This window comes from Durotheca rogersii (genome assembly GCF_024521655.1).
Source record: "Durotheca rogersii strain YMJ 92031201 chromosome Unknown GGS23scaffold_2, whole genome shotgun sequence".
In the NCBI taxonomy this organism is placed as follows: Eukaryota; Fungi; Ascomycota; class Sordariomycetes; order Xylariales; family Xylariaceae; genus Durotheca; species Durotheca rogersii.
Window position 1 is genome coordinate 1,890,394 of NW_026251233.1, and position 19,816 is coordinate 1,910,209.

The 19,816-nt window shown below is 56.8% G+C and overlaps 3 protein-coding genes across 3 annotated transcripts; 2 read left to right on the top strand and 1 right to left on the bottom strand.

The window, feature by feature from the left end:
• Positions 1-1,833: 1,833 nt before the first annotated feature.
• GGS23DRAFT_592902 (uncharacterized protein) lies at positions 1,834-2,515 on the bottom strand (the record flags this gene model as incomplete). Its single annotated transcript, XM_051517952.1, has 2 exons — positions 1,834-2,035; positions 2,433-2,515. The coding sequence occupies 2 exons, from the start codon at positions 2,513-2,515 to the stop codon at positions 1,834-1,836; spliced, it is 285 nt and encodes a 94-aa protein (XP_051376309.1).
• A 2,434-nt stretch (positions 2,516-4,949) lies between these two features.
• On the top strand, positions 4,950-7,951 carry GGS23DRAFT_185333 (PLC-like phosphodiesterase). Its single transcript, XM_051511667.1, has 3 exons — positions 4,950-5,155; positions 5,242-7,256; positions 7,718-7,951. The coding sequence occupies exons 1-3, from the start codon at positions 5,144-5,146 to the stop codon at positions 7,896-7,898; spliced, it is 2,208 nt and encodes a 735-aa protein (XP_051376310.1). The 5' UTR covers positions 4,950-5,143; the 3' UTR covers positions 7,899-7,951.
• Positions 7,952-8,990: 1,039 nt separating this feature from the next.
• Positions 8,991-9,818, top strand: GGS23DRAFT_549120 (uncharacterized protein). Its single transcript, XM_051515194.1, has one exon. It carries the CDS (start codon positions 9,256-9,258, stop codon positions 9,724-9,726), a length of 471 nt encoding a protein of 156 aa, XP_051376311.1. The 5' UTR covers positions 8,991-9,255; the 3' UTR covers positions 9,727-9,818.
• Positions 9,819-19,816: the final 9,998 nt, after the last annotated feature.

Consider the following 19,816-nt stretch of genomic DNA (forward strand, 5'->3'; position numbering starts at 1 on the left):
CCTACTATACTACCTCTCAGCACGTAACCGGCCGAGGCTAATACAACGCCTATTCTTACCCACCACGCTCGCCGGTCCCAGACTAGGCCCGGCCCGAGATAGGCACTACTTGGCGGACTCCAGGCGTTGCCTGATATGACTGCCGCCGCTCCCGCCGGGCGCCGGAGCCGTAGGCTAGCCGGGTTTGGATGGGGCAGAAGGGGGGGGGACACACACGGAGAGATGAACAGACGAGGCTGCAATCCTAGATTAGACAGGCACGGCAAGCCGATGTCTATCCTCACGTCGTAGCATTACGAGTAAACGCCACAACTCACGGACCTGCCCGCCCGCGCATCTGCCTATCTGCCATCGTGAGTTAGAAGCTTGCGCCCCGGCCGCCGTGCACGCCCGGGAGAAGCCGCTACTCCACGGTGCTGCGGTGATTACACCGGGCCGGCGAGCTAGCTTGTCCTATACCCCGTCCCTCCCCCCCTTCCTTATATGTAAGTTTGCTAGATGAATCAGGACGCTTCCCCGTCTCGACTCGCCGCGAGTACACGCTACTTCGCGCCGACGGCTTCCCGTCGGGAGTCTTGTGGTGAGGTTAGGGAGGGATGTGGCGAAGGTAGGTACCCCGAGTAGTAGCAGCAGCAACAACAGCAGCAGGGGTGGTAGTAGTAGTAGTTCCAGTTGGTGTAGTAGTTGTAGTAGTTGTAGTAGTTGTAGTAGTTGTAGTAGTTGTAGTAGTTGTAGTAGTTGTAGTAGTTGTAGTAGTTGTAGTAGTTGTTGTTCTCAACACCGTGGGGACGGGTATAAGCTATCGGAGAACCCCCCGTAGGGTATCGTAGCGTGTTAGGCTGGAGCACAGTGATTACGGAACAGATATTCCAACCTATCTAACACCTCGTAACACCGGATCATCACTGGAAGTTCGCAGTACCGTACGCCATTCCTGCGTCTCCCCTTCAACCCGACGCCGTATGTTTGTCCAGTTAAGACACTTGTTTGCCACATATTCTTAGCTCCTCCCTTTCCTCCCTCGGTATCCACCTATACGCACGCCCGCCTTCGCCGCCCCCTCCCCCTTCTTCCGGAACGGGGCGCCGCCCTACTCCGGTGGGCGCGGCGCCGACCGTGGCTCCCCAAGCTCCGCGGCCACCAGCGACCGCTTGCAGATCAGGGGAGTCTCCCCCCCTCTCTCTCGCTCTGGGGCGGAGCTTGCCCGCCCCCGCAGAGACATCCACGTGTGCTATTAGTGCATACGCGAGCCGCTGCACCGTGCGGGGGGGCCGAGGGCCTCCGCCGCGCGTTGCCGGGCGCGGACCCGGTGGTCGGGCTAGTGGGTGACGTCGCGTTTAGCTGTTTGGTCCGAGGCCACAGGTCGGTTATGGTAGGAGAAAGAGGGTCTATCTCATGCCATGAGGAACCGCTGCTCTCGCTTGGCACACATGCACAATGGGACACCGTATGACTGTAGATGGACGAATATAGCTACATGTGTGTATGAGTAGGTAGGTAGCGTGCTCGTCAAGAATCTCCGCCTAAACTATCTAACGAGGAGTCAGCCTTCACTGGAGCCCAGGAACGAGATATAAATATAGCACCCGGGATTGGCTATGCGTAAATTACATTGACCATAGCTAACTTACCGACCTCTCTCACCACCTCCTGTGCTGACCTCACCACCTCTCCATCGGCCCATTCTCTACCCCCACCATACCGTCGTATCTCCCTTCCCATCGCGCCGCATCCTACAATACCCGAAAATACTTACGAACGAACCTCCGTCGAGGACACCTACGCAAAACAGACGGGGCGGGCACATTGGGGCTAACTGGGCCGCGCATGCCGTCACTCGCCGATGACGTACGTGCAGCCCTCGGGGCCGATCCAGACCTCGTGGACGCGGCCGGCGTCGACGTCGATGCGGTCCCCGACCCCGTGCGTCGTCCGCTCGGGGCGTGGGTCCCGCGGGTAGGTAATGGTGAGCTGGCCGCGCACGATGAGGTGCGTCGTCAGGCCGGCGTGGGAGTGTGGCGGGTAATGGGCGTCGCTGCGGACCTCCCCGGAACTCTGCGTCAGCGCCCGATGTGCTGCAGCGCCTCGGATGGGTAGTATCGACAGCGCGTATGCATGCATGCATGCATGCATACACACGCCTGCGAACAAGGGAGTGACTAATACAGATAGGCGTCTCCCCGTGGCCGGCGGCGCGCCTCGTCGGGGGATCGGGGAAGTGGAGAGGAGGAGAGGAGGAGAGGGGAATGGTGTAGTCCTGCTTTCTTTCCCCCCTCTCGCCACTGGCCCCGCGTGCACTACCCTCTTTCAAGTCGACATGCACGTACGTTCATATCGGGACATCCGGCGAGGGGAGAAAAGAAGTCGACGGAGAGAGAAGAGACGACAGCACAACAAGGCGGGGCGGGATGGCATGGGATGGGCAGACGTACGGTGCATCAGTCCAGGTAAAGACGTGCGGGAAGCCCCAGGACCGGACCCTGTCTTCGTAGTCGTCGTGGGTCTGGCGCGACATGGCGGCGGCAGGGTCTTTTGCGATGGCGAGGCGTTTGAAATCCGATTCGATGTGTGTGGTGCTGGTGGAGTAATTCTACTTCGGATACTCACGGCCTCAGGCGTCCTCTCAGACCAGACGGATGCCTTGCGGCCTGTGTCAGGCGAAGAGGACAATAGCGACGATGAGGCGCGCGACTCGGTCAGCACAGCTTGTGAAGCGAAGGGAGAGAAGACGAGGCTGCTTGGTGGGATACGAGTTGGCGCTCGAGGGTGTGGCTATGCACTGACTGCATGTACGTGCATACGTGTAGAATTGGTGTATGAGTATAGTAGGTTGCGGTCTGTGGACGAGGGTGGGGATGGAATGGTGGGAGTCTCAGTAGATGCCTCAGGTACCCACGGCGCAGGATGTAGTGAGATAATCGTACATTGGTATGCTGGGGAGTTGGGATTGATAAAACGCTGTCGTCTTCTGCTTCCAGTCGGCGATGTCGATTGGGGTTAAGCTGGGAAGATGCAATCTCGATCCATGTTGACCCATCCGTCCATGTTGACCCGTCCATGTTGACCCATCCCGTATCATGACATCTGTATGGGGGGTACGCTCTGTATGAGGTTAGGTACCTTAGGTACCTCCTCGGCCTTCGGTATTCCTCGTCTCCAGGAATCTGGCCTACTTAACCTTAGGTATTTCTGCCTCATGTCCTTGGGCGGGCGGTAGAAAACTAACAGTGACTGGGACTTCAACTTGAAGGCAAGTCATAGGTATCTTGACGTGGGTTACATTAGGAGGTCGTGCTGGAGAAATAGGGGTGGGATGTGCTAATACTATGCGTACCTACAGCACCAGCTAACTCTCCTCCCGGTGGACGCTGGGGCGATCATTGGTCGGCGAGCAGGGCGCAGCTGGCCGACGGGTAACCCTGTGGCATTTCCCAGCATTCAAGTCATCCCATTCCGTCATCTCATCGCGTCCAATGCGAGCCCATATCAGCCAATTTTTCCCAATTGACAAGGGAGCCTTAACTAAACCAGTCGTTTTCAGCTCCCTTCCTCCCTTCTCCTCTCGAGACGCCGCACGCGGGTCCATTCTTCCACCTTCTCGGCGGCGCGCTGTGTTTTCCCTCCTGGCCCATCTGCAATTGCCTCTCTGGAGATGCCGAAATCCCAAGGTCGCACCATGAGAATCGCGAGCGGCGGTGGATCAACCCAAACCGACAATATAAGGACATGAGGAGTGGAGAGGGATGGCCGAGGTTGACATGCATGCTTGGTCGTCGACTCAGCCTTCGCCATTAGCCCCTTGCCGCCTCTAGCTGGGCCCTTGTCCATCCGACCCTGCCTGTCCTTCTTCTCCCGGACGCCTGTCGGCCATGAATTGGACCTGAGTCCAATCGACGGGGCGGGCGTCGAGTCCCGCCCCCAAACGGGCACGCCTCGGCTTACTTATGTCTCGATATCTGTACGTGCCCACCTATCTGTCTACCTCTGCATAGGCACCTACGGTATATGACTGCATATGCCTGGCATGAACTGACTGGTAGGACTTGCGGTCTGAGAGCACCTGTCCACCTGTCTAAGCCCCTCCGGGTTGTGTTTTTATTCTCTCCCTATCCTGTCCTATGTATTTGTGTGTGGTGCTTGTGTTTCTCTCTCCCCTCTCTCTCTTACCCACCCCCAGGTAAATGCTCAGTCAATTCCGATCCTCAGGGACGGATCCGTCTATATATCCTGTGTAAGCTGCATCTGTCATCGCGGAGCGGGCCTTTTCTTCTTCTTCTTCTTCTTCCTCTTCCTCTCCCCATCCCGCTTTGTACCTCCACTCGCATTACCCACCTTTGCGGTACCTCTGCTCCAGACAGGTGGTGGGCAACCAAGACACACAGGGGCCCGGGTGGACGGTACCAGCCCTACGAATGGTAGCTAGAGGCTGTCTAGCAGCAAGAACATATTTCTGCAGCACCGGGGATCGGCTCGCCTGAAACGGTCGCGATTGGCTCTGGTCTGCTACTCTGGTCGGGACCCCTGGTTGGCTCTGGTCTCGCCCTGGGTGCTCTGGGCTCTGCGTGGCTTTGCCCGGCTCTGAGTGGCCAGCAACCCTGGCCGGCGTGCTGTTCTGGGCCATCGAGTTTCTCTTCTTCTGCCTTGGCAGAGGTGTCGACAGGGGCTCTGCTCTCCCCCCCGGCTCCTATTATTGCCCTGGGGTGAGGCTGCATGCTGACCATAGCTGAACTCGAACTCGAGCCTGCACTTTGCATTCTCTCTCTTCATCTCGTATCTCAAAACAGCTCCCTGTTGGACTCGACCTTGTTTTCTTTACCACGCGTACATACGTCTCCCGGTGCCCGTGTTCTCCCTAAATCTCCTCTGGCAGTAAACCTACCAACCTCTTCTTTCCGATGCCAACGACCACACACGTCGGAAACACGCTGGTCCTCATTGCGACTGTTGTATTCCTGCCCGTCTCACTCGCCCTCTGTCACCCACTCAGAAGCCGAGATCGCAACGATGATCAAAGCTTTCTGAGTGGAACCGAGAACTGATTCCTTCGGGATCCTGTTCCTCTCCTCCAAGCTTGCAAACAGCTCGCTATCGCGATCGCCGCCGTCCCGCTCTAGCACCTGGCCAATTTGCCACTGCCAATTCAATGTGCCTCAGTGTAAGATGGCTAGCGGGGCTCCGCCCTTCGGCAGCGCGTCTGCCATCGAAACCCCGTGGCCACACTCGCTAACCGTTGCACACTAGATGCGGAGACGACCAGCCGAAGCGCAGATCCGTTCGGCAGCCGTGCGGCGCCGTCGCACGCTGACTTCCGAGCTGGGGACAAACTCGATGAAAGCGCTGAAGCGGGCAATTGCTCTAGCTTCATTCGTCGCCCCCACCGCGATATACTTCCCAGGCGACGAGACCACGGGCGGTAAAAGGGAGATCTACCTAAACGCCGCCATCCAACGGCATCTACGGAAACTATACGAGTCGCTATGCCGAGGCAAAAACACGCTCCCCCGAGAGTGTTTTGCTACCTTTCTCGAGACGTTCCAAGGCGAGAGTGCCCCGGGCCAGATACAGAGTGCCTTGGACGAACATGAATACAAATTCGAGAAATTCCTCGAGGTGTGGTGGCTCCGCTTCGGCCTCGACGCCCAGCGGCTGGCACCCGTCGAACAGAAAGACCTTTCCAAACCCATCAGCAACTATTTCATCAGCAGTAGCCACAACACCTACTTATCAGGCAATCAATTGTCCGGGAGGAGCACGGCGGATGCCTACCGGCGTGTTCTCAAGAGAGGATGCAGGTGCGTGGAAATCGACGTGTGGGACGGGAATTCGCGAAGCTCGACCCCGGAAGATCCGCAAGAATCGTCGGGGAAGCCGAGATCGAAGCCGGAACACGTCCGCCACCTCTCCGGGGGAAGTCTTCACACCGCCGCCGTTCACTTTAAAGAGATCGTGGAGGAGAAGTTTGAGCAGACTAGGCAGATGCTACGTGTCGATAAGACTCCCGCCTCCAGCCCGGCCTCGAAGTGGACCGGGGCAGCGCTTACGCCGCCGCCATTTGGACGAGAGATCGGCGACCCCCTGAGCTCGCCCGCCTTCGCTTCTCTGCTCGACCCAGAACGTTCGTCCATACGATCTAGGCCGTCGTTGCCTCCGGACGAACCAATCGTGATGCACGGATACACATTAACGGCTCCCGTCGGGTTTCGCGAGGTCTGCCAAGCCATCCGCGAAGTCGCTTTCGAGACGACGAGTCTGCCGATTATCATCAGCTTGGAGGTCCATGCCGACCGAGAGCAGCAAGAAGTCATGGTCCAGATTATGAAGCAGGAGTGGGCCGGCTTGTTGGTGGAGAAGCCTCACGATACCTGCCCCAATGATCGGATGCCAAGACTGGAGGAGCTGCTCAATAAGATACTTGTCAAGGTCAAGAAGGCCTCTTCGAGCTTGGACAATTCAACGACCATCTCGACGCTGTCTCCGAACCTAACCATCGACGATGATGCGTCTGGGTCAGAAGACGACAGGCCAGGCCAGCCGAACGGCGCCAAGAAACCGAAAGTGCCTATTTGTGAGAATCTGAGCTCTCTCGCCATCTATACGCATAGCGAACATTTCACAAACTTCGAATCGCCAGCTGCGCGAATCCCTTCGCATATTTTCTCCATAAGCGAATCCAAGATACTAGAGCTCGCCTCTTCTAAACATCACGAGCTGTTCTCCCACAACCGTCACTTTTTTATGCGAGCCTATCCCAAGGGTCTCCGGGTCGACTCGTCCAACTTCGACCCGTCTCGGCTCTGGCGTAAAGGCGTGCAGATGGTAGCTTTGAACTGGCAATCCTGGGACGAGGGCATGATGCTTAATGAAGCCATGTTCTCCGGCGAGCACGGCTGGGTCCTGAAGCCTCCGGGTTATCGTAGCGAGGGCCTGGCAGATGCCGACGCGGAGATCATTCCGCACCGCTCGCTCGACCTAATTATCACGGTACTCGCAGGGCAGAACCTTCCGCTCCCCGAGGGTACTCACAGCAGCAACGCCAAGTCTCTGCGGCCTATAGTAAAGTGTGAATTGCACGTCGAGAAGGCAGAAGAGCGAAGTGCGGCCTCCTTGATCGAGGGAGTTAGCAAAGCACGCGAGGCCGAGTACAAGCAGAGGACGGGTGCGGGGAAGTCGGATCACCCCGACTTCAGCGTTGTCAAGAACAACGAGCTCCACTTCCTGAACATCCAAAGGGTCGTGGAGCAGCTCAGTTTTGTCAGGTAAGCGCTTCCATCATCGTCGCCTTCGGTCGCGCCCGATCACCCTCCCTCTTCCGTCGGCCCTCTCTCTGGTTTCCCAGAAGGATGCCTGCATGGACGGATCCAGGCCGCTGGGTGACGGTGACGAGAAAAGGCCAATGGGCTGCGCGTTGCGAGCCGGCAAGGGGCCGGCGGTTGAGCTGGCATGCGCAATCATCCGTCAAGCGACGGAATTCCTGTCGATATATGACAGCTCACGGTTCGCAGCGGGAGCGGGGAAGAGACCTAGGGCCTCAAATTTCTAGCACCGGCTTCGCTTCCTAGCCGCTTAGCCATGCCGACTATGACTCGGGGCGCCCCGTGCAACCAACGAGTCGTGTTTGTTGTTCTCCCCTTTCCCCAGTCGGGTGATGTGACGAGCTTCGTCGACGGTCCCGATTCGACCGCGAATTCCCTAGCTTACCAACGTGCCTTTCGTATAGATTCAAGGTCGAGGACGACGCACCGCGGCTCGTGCCGCTGAAGGGCGATCCTTTCGCCGGTTGGGCATGCATCCGCCTTGACCGCCTGGCAACGGGTTACCGCTTCGTCCACCTCCTGGACGCCAACGGCAACAAGACCCAAGGTGTCCTCCTCGTCCGAGTTGCCAAAAGTTTTCGCTGACGCGGTTTCATGTGAACGAACGACGCTAGATGTATCAGGAGGGGACGAGCAAAAAAAAAAAAGAGAGAAGAGACAAAAGCTGTCGTACTCAGTACCAGCTGCATTGTTATGCGGGCTTAGGAACGCCCGGCCGCACACCGTGTGGTACTATACACATGCGTCGAATACGAACACGGCATATGACTTTCGCGCTTTTTCCCCCTTCCATCCTTATCTGGCCCGTATTCCTCGTGCATACGCTTTCTCGAGGACGCCGAAAACTACTCGTCATTTCGCCGCGTTAGCCACGCAATGCGTGCCCTGTCGTACGTGGAATCATGGGAGCAGAATAGCTGGCAACCGGTCAGCCTCTACTGTATATCACATCGGTGGGAAACACGTGTTGGATATCACCTAAATCCCTTCTGTCGGCCGAGTCATTTTTTTCTTTCTCTTTTCTTCTGTTCGTCTTGATATCGGTGTAATCAAGACGGTGGATGGTACATTTTAGGCAGGGTCGCATAGGTCAGCGTCTACGGTCTGGACGTCTCTGGAAACGGATCTGACATCTCCATTGTCAGACGGGATTTTTGGAACATACGAGCACGAGGGTCAGGCGGGCTTTTCTTTTCTTCTTCTTTTCTCTCCTATTGGGAAGTCGCATCACCGGCAGCGTTGGTCTCTTTTCTACTTTTTACACTGCGGATTATTGTTGCATTATCATACTAGGGATACCCAGAACGATGCTCACTACGCTGTCCACCACCGCGGGCGCCGCCGCCATCACTTGTCGTATTTTGGTCGCCCATCGTCGCTGTCGAGTCTGTCGTCATCATTGGCCGAGCGCGCTCGCTCAGCACCGGACGCGCGGACATCGGCGAATGCACCTATGCGACGCACGTACGTGCCCGGGCGGTCTCTCCCTTGTCTCTCCTCCTTCCCTTTCTCTGCGTGTCTCTCTCCCTCGCGCGATCTGAGACTCGCGGTGTGAGCTTGCCCGGGAGGCGGAACAGGTACGTAGAGAAGTGAGAAATGACAGGACAGGGGGTGGGAATTTAGGGAGGTGGGAAAGCGGGGAGGGGAGAGAGAGAGAGAGAGAGAGAGAGAGAGAGCAAGGGGAGAAGAGGAAAGAGGGGGGGGAAGGGATCGCGCCGGCGTCGGTATGACACGGTCGAGTCAGACTCGGGACTCGGCGGGTTGGCACGCACTGGTAGATAGACACACGCACACAGAGCACAGGCGGATGGACGGACAGATAAGAGAGAGACATAGGCAGTCGGACCATACGGGACATGGCACACACAGAACAGACCTGGCTGCCTTAACTGCCTGCCCTAGGTGACTAGCTAACCTGCGCGCTCTGCATGTCTACGTCGATATGCGCGCGCGGGCAGACGAGCCGCGTGCAGGCGTATGTACGCACGCACGCACGCACGCCCGCACGCCCGCACATATGTACATGCGTATGTATGTATGTGTGTGTACGTATGTGTGTGTGTATGTATGTATGGCATGCCGCCAACCCAGCCGCTCGCATCCTCTCGCCGCCACGAGAGAAAGGGGGGGGGGGGGTAGACGCCCTTCCTTCCGCTCCCTCTCTCGCTCTCTGCCCTCCCGTCTGGCTCCCACCACGCCGTGTCTGTGTGTGCGCTCTGTAAGGCACCCATGCGTGCCCAGGACCCGGCGCGGTCGCGCGCACCTCGGATACGTGCAGGGGGGGCACGTATATTGGTTTACGGATTGTCGGGTCGAGACCAGGGGTGGTGGGCGAGGGGAAGGGGGCGCATCCTGCCCACACCTTCGTTCGACGGCAGAAGGGCGGGCTGGGGACGGCACGGCGAGCAGGTAGGTAGGTAGGTAGGTAGGTGGACAGGTAGGTAGGCTGGGGAGCTAGCGAGGCAGGGGGGAGGCCAGGTGCCGCGCGTTGGGCGTTGCGCCCGCCAGGACCTCACCGACTTCGCGGAGATCTGGGCGAGACGCGCGGGTCTGACCCAGGGGAGGTAGGGAGAGAGAGGGGGGGGGCCGCTGCAGCTGCATCTACAACTCTATCTCCAGCTCTATCTCCAGCTTGGCTCCCCTCCCCCCTCTCTCTCCCCCTCTGCGGGTGGTGTGTGTATGCGTGTGCCGTATACAAGGGAAGGGAAACCCGGCGGCAGGGAAGGGAGGGGTTGCCCGCGGGGAGTTACGTGAGGGGAGGAGAGGGAGGGCCAGGGGCGCTACCAAGTTCGCGATGTGGAAGGTATACGAGACGGGAGCGGGAGCGGGATGGGACGGGACGGGGGGGGGGGGGGAGGCGGGTGGGCTAGGCCGATGGCATGGAGGGCGGTGCGTCGCGCGGCCTAATCCACGGCGGCACTTGGTTTCAGCGATGCCGTCTCATCTACGAGTACTCCGCTCGCCTCCTTCCCTTCCCCGTCCACCGCCCCCCTTTTTCCCTTGCTAGCTTTGCGAGCTTTCGATCCAGTCTTCCTCTCCTACGCGTCCCTCCTCGCGCCGGGGACGACGTATCATGCGAGGAGGAGGCTACACCGCAAATGCATGCGGGATGTATACGTGTGTGAGACTCTATATACTATAGCTCCGTCGGGACTAGAGAGTTAGTTGCGTACGTAGTTTGTGTCCGCAATATATGGGTATTGGGCGGCCTTCTGGGATATTTCTGCAGGAGGAGGCGAGTTATTTTCTCGCCCCTTCTCCTTTTCGCTGTCTTGATATGTCGCCGCAGTATTCTCTGCCTCCCCGGTCCTGACCTCGCCTCGTCCCAAAACCCCTATGCCTTCCGGGTCTCTTTCTTCCCGTGCTTTTTCCATCCGACAAATACTGTGGCGCAGCAAACTGGACGAAGACGCGGGAATTAAGGAGCGCTCGGGCTTTGGAATCTTGATTTTTTGCCTGGTGATAGATCGTTAAACGGGTATCTAGCCAGGGGAGGGCGGCGGCGCGGTGTTGTATGTATGTAGGTGAGACTACGCAAGTAAGTCGACGTGCTCGTCTAGCTGCTTTCTGTAGGTCTCTGCTAAATTATATGCATGTCAGTTGTACATGCCCATGTGTGTCCATGATGCGTATGTGACACGCGCATCTGTATGCATGTGCGTCTACGTTCTAGTTGGCCGTCCACCTACCTGAATGTAGGCTGTATGTAGGCCGCCGGCCTCCCACTCAGCGTTGGCTCGGAGGCGGTCAGCTCCCGGCTCTCTCGCCCCGACCCTAAGCGGCCTACCTACGTCGCCTCCAGCCAGCCAAGTATTTCGCTATCCCCCGTCTTTGCTGGCCAGGGGGGAAGAAACTTCGGGCGGCCTGGGGTCTGACCATATGATGATGATATCAGTGACTATGCGCGCCATATTCCACATGAGCACGTAGTATCCAGGCCCTACTTACATGCATATGCATCTGTGTGAATGAGCGAGTGAGTGAGTGAGTGTGTAGGTATCATGCGTACAATGTTGTTAGTCTTACCCTTCTGCCGTATCTATCCACGGGCGCGCACGGCTACATATCGTATGTTTACCTGGCAAGCGAGCAAATCCCGAACCCGTTCCATCCGGACCAAACTTCGGGAGGAGGGGGCCGTGGCCTGCTCGTCCCATCCCTACCCAAGTCTCAATAACCCCCCCTCTTCTTCCCCCCCCCATTTTTGGCCAAGTTGCGTAGGTGCTTACCGCCTCGCCGGGTAGCCAGGGGCGGCTGGATACGCCTCGTAGCCACGATTTAGGTTCCGAACGCCAGTCATCCAGCGATCCGGGTTCATACCCGTCGCGGTGGGATAGTTAGAGCCGCATGCATAGCCCTAGTGGGGGTTGGGCTCTTGGTTTCTGAGACCGTTCGTTTGCACTCTTTCACCTTGGGTAGTTTGACTGGCTAGGTAGTGACCCCTTGGTAGGAGCTTGGGTGGTGACCAGTCTCAGGGAGCGAACGTCTACACCCGTTAGACCTGCCGACTGTGAGAGACTGGATAAGGACGAAGGTGGCGAGGATTGGGGGAGGGAGGCGGACACACTTGCGTGTATCCGACACAAGCACATGGTGCGCCTGTATCAGAGGATGAATTATCTTCTCTTCCCTCTCCTCCTCCCCTTCTCGTTTCCGCCCGGCGCACTTAAGGTTCTCCTTGCCTTCGCCCACTCCTCCGACGAGTGTTGGTAACCCGAGAATCCTAAACACAGGAGAGAGAGAGAGAGAGAGAGTTAGAGACGGAGAGAGAAAGTGAAGTTGGGCACACAAGAGTCATCGCCGACTTCCTAGCCGAGAGACCCAGCTAGTGAGGATAAGTAAGTGGAAGTGAGACATGGCGTCGATGGTTGTGCCCATAACCGTCGAGTATTGACCTACGGTCCACTATCCTGGTCGGTCTCGAGAGGTCGCGCGAGTCCGCGGCCGTGGTGACTCGCAGCCCGTTTCTTCGTTCCTTGCCTAGGGTTTAGACGGAGGCGACGGTAACCAGCTCGGTACGTGTAACGATGGATAGATGACGAACTTCCTGGGTTGTGAGCGTGTCCTCATATCCTTGTGTGTGACTACAGGGACAGTCCCTTCCACGTGTCGGCCCGCCCCTTTTGATGGGAATGGGAGGCGTTTGGCGGTGGGCTTTCCCGCCACGGCATCCATCAACCTATGCACACTAAATCCCGACAAATTTCGTCTATTCCCAATTTCCTTTCTTTTTCTCACCCCTTTTCCTTTTCCCTCAATCTTTAGTCGTTCTTTTAGCGGCTGTGTCAGGTATTCTCGCTCCTCTTGTGAACCCTCCCCCCCCAACCCTTCTCTCTGCCAAATCTGGCTCTGGTGGAGCTCAGCATGTAGATTGGCAATGTCTCTGGTAGTCAGGCTTGGCTAACGGTTAGTTCGATACTTGCCTCCCCCTGTTGTGTTTTGTCGGCTGTCTAGGAATACGGAGCTACCCTGGATGACGAAGTGAAGACCCCTATATTCGCTACATGCATATGCGGATATGCAGGGTTCTGGGTATCACCTCGAGGTCCCTCCCTTCTCCCTCGGAGCGACCCCCTCTCCTTTAGTCCTCCAGGGGCTGCAAGGGTTTGGATACTTAAGTGATGCGTCTTCTTCCTACGTGGGCATGACCATGCGATTGGTCAGGCAGGATCCAAGCCCGCCCCCTAAGCGCGCTGGACGTGGATTATCGATGTCCTGGCTAGACAGCGATTTCAACTGTGCGCTAGTCGACGCAGCAACGTTACGATTCGAGATCTGAGAGGACCTAGGCAGTAGGAGAGACGTCAGTCGACCCGCGGACCAGCCAGTCAGCTTTGACTGGGCGGACGTAACCAATAAAGGCCTCTGGTACGGTAGACCAGCGCTTTCTAGAAGCCAGGGGAATCGCATAGATGGATTCCCAAGATCAGCTGCCACCGCACCCAGAGAGCCGAGCATGAAAGTGGGATGACAGCCCTAAGGTGAACCGGCACTGTATTGGTTGCCGCCTGGGAACCCTTCCATCATACCCTCCCACCGCTGCCACACGTGTGGTATAGCGAACAGCTACCCTACTCTTTTTTTTTTTTTTTGACGCCTACTTCGGCAATAGTGAGGAGCTGCTCGTCTTCGGTGTAGTATTCGTTCCTATCGCGGGGACGATCGGCCGTCGGGAGAGGGGGGGACGTAGCCTTTTCAACTTGTCACTACCACACTGGCCGGTGTCTCATGCCACAGCGACCTAGTATTTTTTTGGTAAACATAGAAGGTCTTGGCATATATTAGCTGAGAGACATCGTGGACGATACCCATCTAGCATACCTGCCACAAATGCCACGGTCGTTTTTAGGCTGCTCGTTAGAGACAAGTGGGCGGGGAGGGGAGGGTCGCTGGAAACAAATGGGGCAGATACGACTCGGTCGACCACCGCAGACTGGAGTGTTGAGATAGCATGCCCATGTACGTACATGCTAACCCAACCCGTGCTCGTCGGCAGTTACTGCGGGACGCTGGTTCATAATACGCTGCCAATATTCATGGGGTGACAAAATCTCTATGCAACACCTCCCAGACCGACATTGACGTGGTATACTGATGCCAACAACGACTGACCGAAAAGTCGTGCCACATTTTGGCATCGTCGCTCTTTTTGGCGCTCCTCTCTGCCGTGTCACTAGGGTTATGCCGTTGCTGCTCAACCAGACAACCAGACGGATGTGCGGATGTACGATATCGTCCTGAACGCATACTGTAATCGGCGGCATTATCTCGTAGCTGTTGCATCAATGCTTCTGGCGCAAGCCGGAGAGAAACAACTTTTGTATAAGTTGCATTCGACGGCCTCGCTACCCTTCGTAAATTAGGCTTCTACCCGTAGGGTTTGGCCAGTCGACGAGCCCGAGGCGCCCGAGGGCGAGTGAGTGGCAGCACCATTAACCTGCAGTGTCTATAAAATGATATCATTTTGGATCCAGTGCCGGAGAGCTGAGGACCCAGGAGGCTCCTGAGAGGCCGGACGGACGCTCCCCCTTGGGACTGATGCCACATGCTTCGGAGACCATCAGGCTCCATGCAGCTCGTGCCTTACCATGCAAAATAAGTAGTGATACTCGGGAGGTTGACCAGTATTGATGACACCAGCTGGGGGGACGCGATTTCAGGTGATCAGGGATGATCCACGAGAGTCGAGACGGGCTCCTTGGAAAGGAGGGAGAGACCAGGAGGAGGGGCCGCAGCCTGGGACACAGTATTTGGCATCTCGTCGACCTCATTAGTGGGGCACGACGCCTCTAAACTAGAGATATCGCTCCTCTCCTCATTCGTCCCGGCGTAATGGTACCGTACGCTGTAGCGCTGCGGGTTGTCGCCGAACCTTCGTAATGGAAACAGGGATGAGGCCTAAACAGGGACGACAGGCAGGTCAAGTGGCGTCGTCAGGGATGTATCACGCCGGTGTCATTTGCGCCATTGAATCATCCAGTCGAGCTGGTGGCCCTGGCCGATCGCCCGAGAAATATGTCTATATTCCTTTTGGTTTTTTTTTTTTTTGTGATCGTCTCTTTTCGCTCTCCATAGGAATATGTCCGGAAACCGGTACAATAAGCCGGAACGCGCAAAGCTGTGCGCGCTCGACGTGGCGCGTGGCTCGACTGCGCGCGAGAAGTGATAAAGCACAACTCAGATCGGACCGGGAGGGCTCGGAGCAGCGAGCACATATGTAGGCGCGCGCGCATCGGTCAAGGAGGCGTTCATCAACTTTATTTTCCTGTTGATCTCGGACGGATTACTAGGCGGTAAGGGCTGACGAAGTGACAGGTCCTCTGACTTCGGCCTTCAGTCTACTTATTTAGACGGCGCGGTCGATGGATGCGCGTCTTCCAAGCCCAATGACCTTTGTCTTGCCGGGTGGGACTGGAGATCCGCAAGACATGCCTGCATACCATTTTGAGCATTTACGATAGCCGAATTGTACGATTGATTGCTTGCTCGGCCTAGGGTGCGCCCAGGTATAGCAGGTATTCTTTGTGACATGTCATTTTGGCCGTGACCTGACCAGTGGGCAATACCGGGCTAGACACACATCTGGTATGATGAAACCTGCAAGGACCCCCCGCCAGCATAAATTCCGGCATGTTGAATAACGCATCTTCCATGCGGAACGTCGAAGCCACTATACTCATATTGCTGCATGGCCAAAAACATCAGAAACCGACCATGACGCCTGTTTCTTTTTTTTTTTTCTTCCCGCTGCTCCTGAACCGGTTATCGACCAAATATTCCAGAGGCCCCGGCTCGATCAGGCAATGGCCGAGTCCTCCCTCCCCCGTTTTCCGGTTCGGGTAGGTACACTCCGATCTCGCTGGCTGGCGCCGCCGCGAGGGAGGGTATCGCAGTGCTAGCAGCGTGTCTCGAACTAGCCTTCGGGGTGGACTCCGGGCGGCGGATATTCTGCCAGCGAAATGTCTCGTCTAGTCGGGTCTGTCTCCCCTAGACGGCCTTGCCTGGCCCATTCAATCTAGACAGGCCTGCTCGGCGCCTCGTCTGGCCCGACTCCCCCCCCCCCCTCTCTCCCTCCCTCCAAGACAGCCTAGAGGGCGGAGGGAACACGAGTGGAGCGGCGACAGAGCAGGTGATCTGAGGAGTCACAAAACCTGCGACTTGGTGGACGGGCGACCTGCGGAAGGGGGGCTCAGTGCGCGAGTAGTGTAGAGAGTGATGTGCCGACCCAAGGATGCTACCTCTTCAGAAGCAATCCTTGGACTCGTTCGGTTGATTGGGCTAGTATCCACCGGGAAAGGCTTCATGTATGTATGCCAGCTCATGTGGTTACTTTGTGGGGCATCTAAATCCCGTCCGCACCTCGTGAGGAGGAAGAGAACGCGAAGTGACGGGCAGGAGGATGAAGCCGTCGCAAAAAGGGGCACCCCGGCGACATATGATAAGGCCCCTCATCGGATGAGGATTTCCCTCTAGGTCAGCACAGGTATCATTCGATCAGCATAGACGGTGGTTCAATCAGCAGAGTGACGCTGAGCGGGCGAGTCCTCGCGGCCTGCGGGCGCAGTGTAGCAGTAGCGAGCGCTGGGGGGGACGCTGACGAGCAGAAATCGGCTTTCTCCATTCGGCAGTGGGAGGAGTTCTCGCCCACCACCCATAGCTACAACGTAGCGCAATGTACTTCTCGGCCCTGTGCCTGTCGGGTCATATCGCGTCAGATATCAAACTGGATTACTGCGTCCTCTTGCCGAACACGTATGGGATCTGCCCCTATACAGCCCGACTGCATCTCCACAAAAGGAATGCGCTCCCGACACGAGACCCAATTACTCAACAGCAAGAGCTTTCTTTTTAACAGATGAATAAATGAAGGCCGAAAAGCAACTTTAGTCTAATTCCCGCGGGACAGTTTTGGTTGGCCCCGGGCTCAAGTTCGCGATGGGACAACGTCGAAAAGTAAACGTCGAGACTATAGACTGGATCAACCTAGCGACTTGGCGCGTAGCAGCGACGACATCCATCAGCAGAGAGAGGCCATAGCAGCACGGCAGCGCAAGGAACCAGGGCAGAGAGAAGCGGCAGTACGACGGGCGAATCGGAGACGTTGTGCAAGAGGTGCATTCGAGGAGACAAGGGACCTAAGGGAAAACGTGCGCCGTGACGCGCATGGACCGAATCAAGGTTGTTGGCCTCTTCCGTCTAGTGGCCTCTCCTAATGACTCGTGGACCCGGTGACCAGGGAAGACACTTATCTCAGAGGGACCAGGCGGCCGAAACGTCGAACATTCGAGGCGGGCCTAGAGGATAGGTCGAGTCGAGCCCAGCTACGCCGAGCCGAGTCGGGCACAGGAGACTGGGATAGGGGGCCGAGACGGAGAGGCTCGAGACGGGGAGACGTTTGACGGCGCCTATAGGCGATGTCTACCGCTCTGCCTGCTCCACGAAGGCAGGCAGGCAGGCAGCGTATCTCGGGCGAGCAGGTAGGAGATATGGATGGTATGGCATGGATGTATGCTCACGACTTGACGAGAGGATGTAGGGAAGTCTTAGTAACTTGGATACCTACCTACATATTACATCAAATCAACGGACACTACGCTAAGGTTGACAGGTACATAAGGGAAAGGGGAAAGGGCGTACGACCCCGGTACCTCAGGTACCTCCCACCGACTGTCCGGGAAGCTACGGGGGTAGTATGGCGTATGAAGTAGTCGGTACGTGGTTTGGATATTCACATTGGGTAGAAAATCGATGTATCGAGTGCCTGTATGGGGAGTAATACCTAGCTGGCATACAGGAGAGACCGCCCGGCTAGGATAGAGGCCGGGAGACTTCCGCCAGTTACTGGCCACCTGAGTTACTGGCCGGGTACCTCGGTGAGGTACTTCGGGCAGGTCGAGGCAGAAGCTATAGACAGATGCAGCTTCTCGGGTACTCGCATCTGAGGAGCTAGGGATACCTACCTACGTCGTCGTAAGGTAAGGCATGCCGGGGGGGGGGGGGGGGGGGAGGCCAGGGACGCAAATGGTCGGTGCCCTTTAGATGGATTGGGCTGGATAACTACATAAGGTCGGGGCCGCGATTCGACAGTCGAGGCTTTGTAAGAGATCAGCCCATATTCATGTAACTATAGAAGCGGGGGATCCGAGTGTTTGGATCGAGAGAGGGAAAAAAACTTGGCAACCCGGATACTGGGAGGATGATGCCCATCACTCTAAAAGGACTCGGGGGGTAACGAGAATATGCAGGCGGGTGTTGTGCAATACATGCATATCGCGACCTACGCAACTTACACATGCATGCATGCATAGGTACTTACTTACCTGCATACCGTCTGTATGTAGGTACGTGCATACGTACGGACACTACCTTAGGTACCTACCTTGTACGTCCCCGGTCCATTGCTAGGTAGGTATGTACATACGTACCTACCTACCTACATATGCGCATACGTAGGTATATATAGGATCCACCTCCGAGATGCTCCCCTAACCTTATGTGTACTACGTAGTGCAATGAACTGATGAGGGGTACCTCTCTGCGCCTGGGGCGGGAGACGTCCCGCCTACTTGCCTACCTTAGGTAGCTCCTAGGTACATACCTAGGTAGGTAGGTAGAGCTAGGTATGTAGGTGGGTTGTGAGGAGGTACCCAAGGTAGGCAACCTGTATAGTCTTCGTTAGGTATATTTACGATATATATAGTCTTCGCTATATTTACGAGGCAGCGCGAACCTCCTCCTATAGGTGGACGTGTGCATACCTAGGTACCTAGTAGCTCTATAGAGGTGCGGCCTCGTCTACTAGGCGTACCTCGGGAGGCAGGTAGGGATGTATGTACGTACATGTCTCTCTACCTTGGGTACGATCGAGAGCACTCAGCAGCTCCTGTACGTAGTGGGAGCCACCCAGGGTCGGGTCCCTGGTCGACCACTACGTAACCGTCTAGAACGAGGGAGGTAAGCTACGGCGGGGGTTTGTTACGTATGTATGTAGTGTAGTACTTCCAATCCAGGGCTATTATCTATCAATTCCATGTTGGCCCCCGGCCCCTCCAAATGTCGAGCATTCTCATACCCAATTCCCTTCCCCATCTGCATGTCTGCTTACCCACCACGCCCGCCTCTGCCCACGCCCACGCCCACGCCCACGCGCATACCTACATCCCAGACCCAGGCCATATTAAAGCTTTTTTTTTTTTTTCTTTTCGCTCCCTCGCCATGTACGCACGCCGTCCCTTTCCCTAGTCTCCCCTACTAGTTTCTCAGGGCTCGCAGGCTCATCCCGGGTCCTGTCTTCCTCCCCCTCTCCACCCGCGATCTCACTCGAAACCCCCCGACGGGCCCGAGTATCCGCCAACCTGGTCGATGACAACCGCAGTATCGACCTATCCCTGTTTCTCTCATCCTTTTGCTTTCCGTCCGCCTATCTTACCTGACGATGCCGTCTTGCTCGGCCCACACACACCCTTTCCAACGTACATGTATACTACGCAAGGTAGAGACGAAGTATACGCACACACATACATAGTATGTCTCCTCACGATCTTCCTGCCTCCTCAGCACCTTAGTAGCCCAATAATCTTCTGACGCCACACCCGCAGGAAGGAAAAAGACGCCAAGAGCCCGCGGCCAGCCATGTCATGTTCCACGTCCCGTCCTCCTCTCCCTCTCCGCTGCCTATGTCTCTCTCTCTATCCTGCCCTCGACGCTGAGACCCCGCCCGTGGGCGGTGGCCTGTCAGAAGAAGTTCAGGTCGCCGGGCAGCCCCTTCGCCGCCTATCGACGCATGGCTAGACACATGGGATCTGCTCGCCGCAATGGTGCTTTTGCGGGAGATTGGGAAGGGGGGACTAGGACATACAAGTACCTACCTATTATCATATCGGCCCATGCCCGCCTCTTGGGCGAATAGCCCTGGGCTGCCGCCGCCCGCCAATACTGACCACGCTTCCGTGATTCCTCGTCGGAAACACACAGCTATTCCAGACGGCTCACTTATTTTCTTT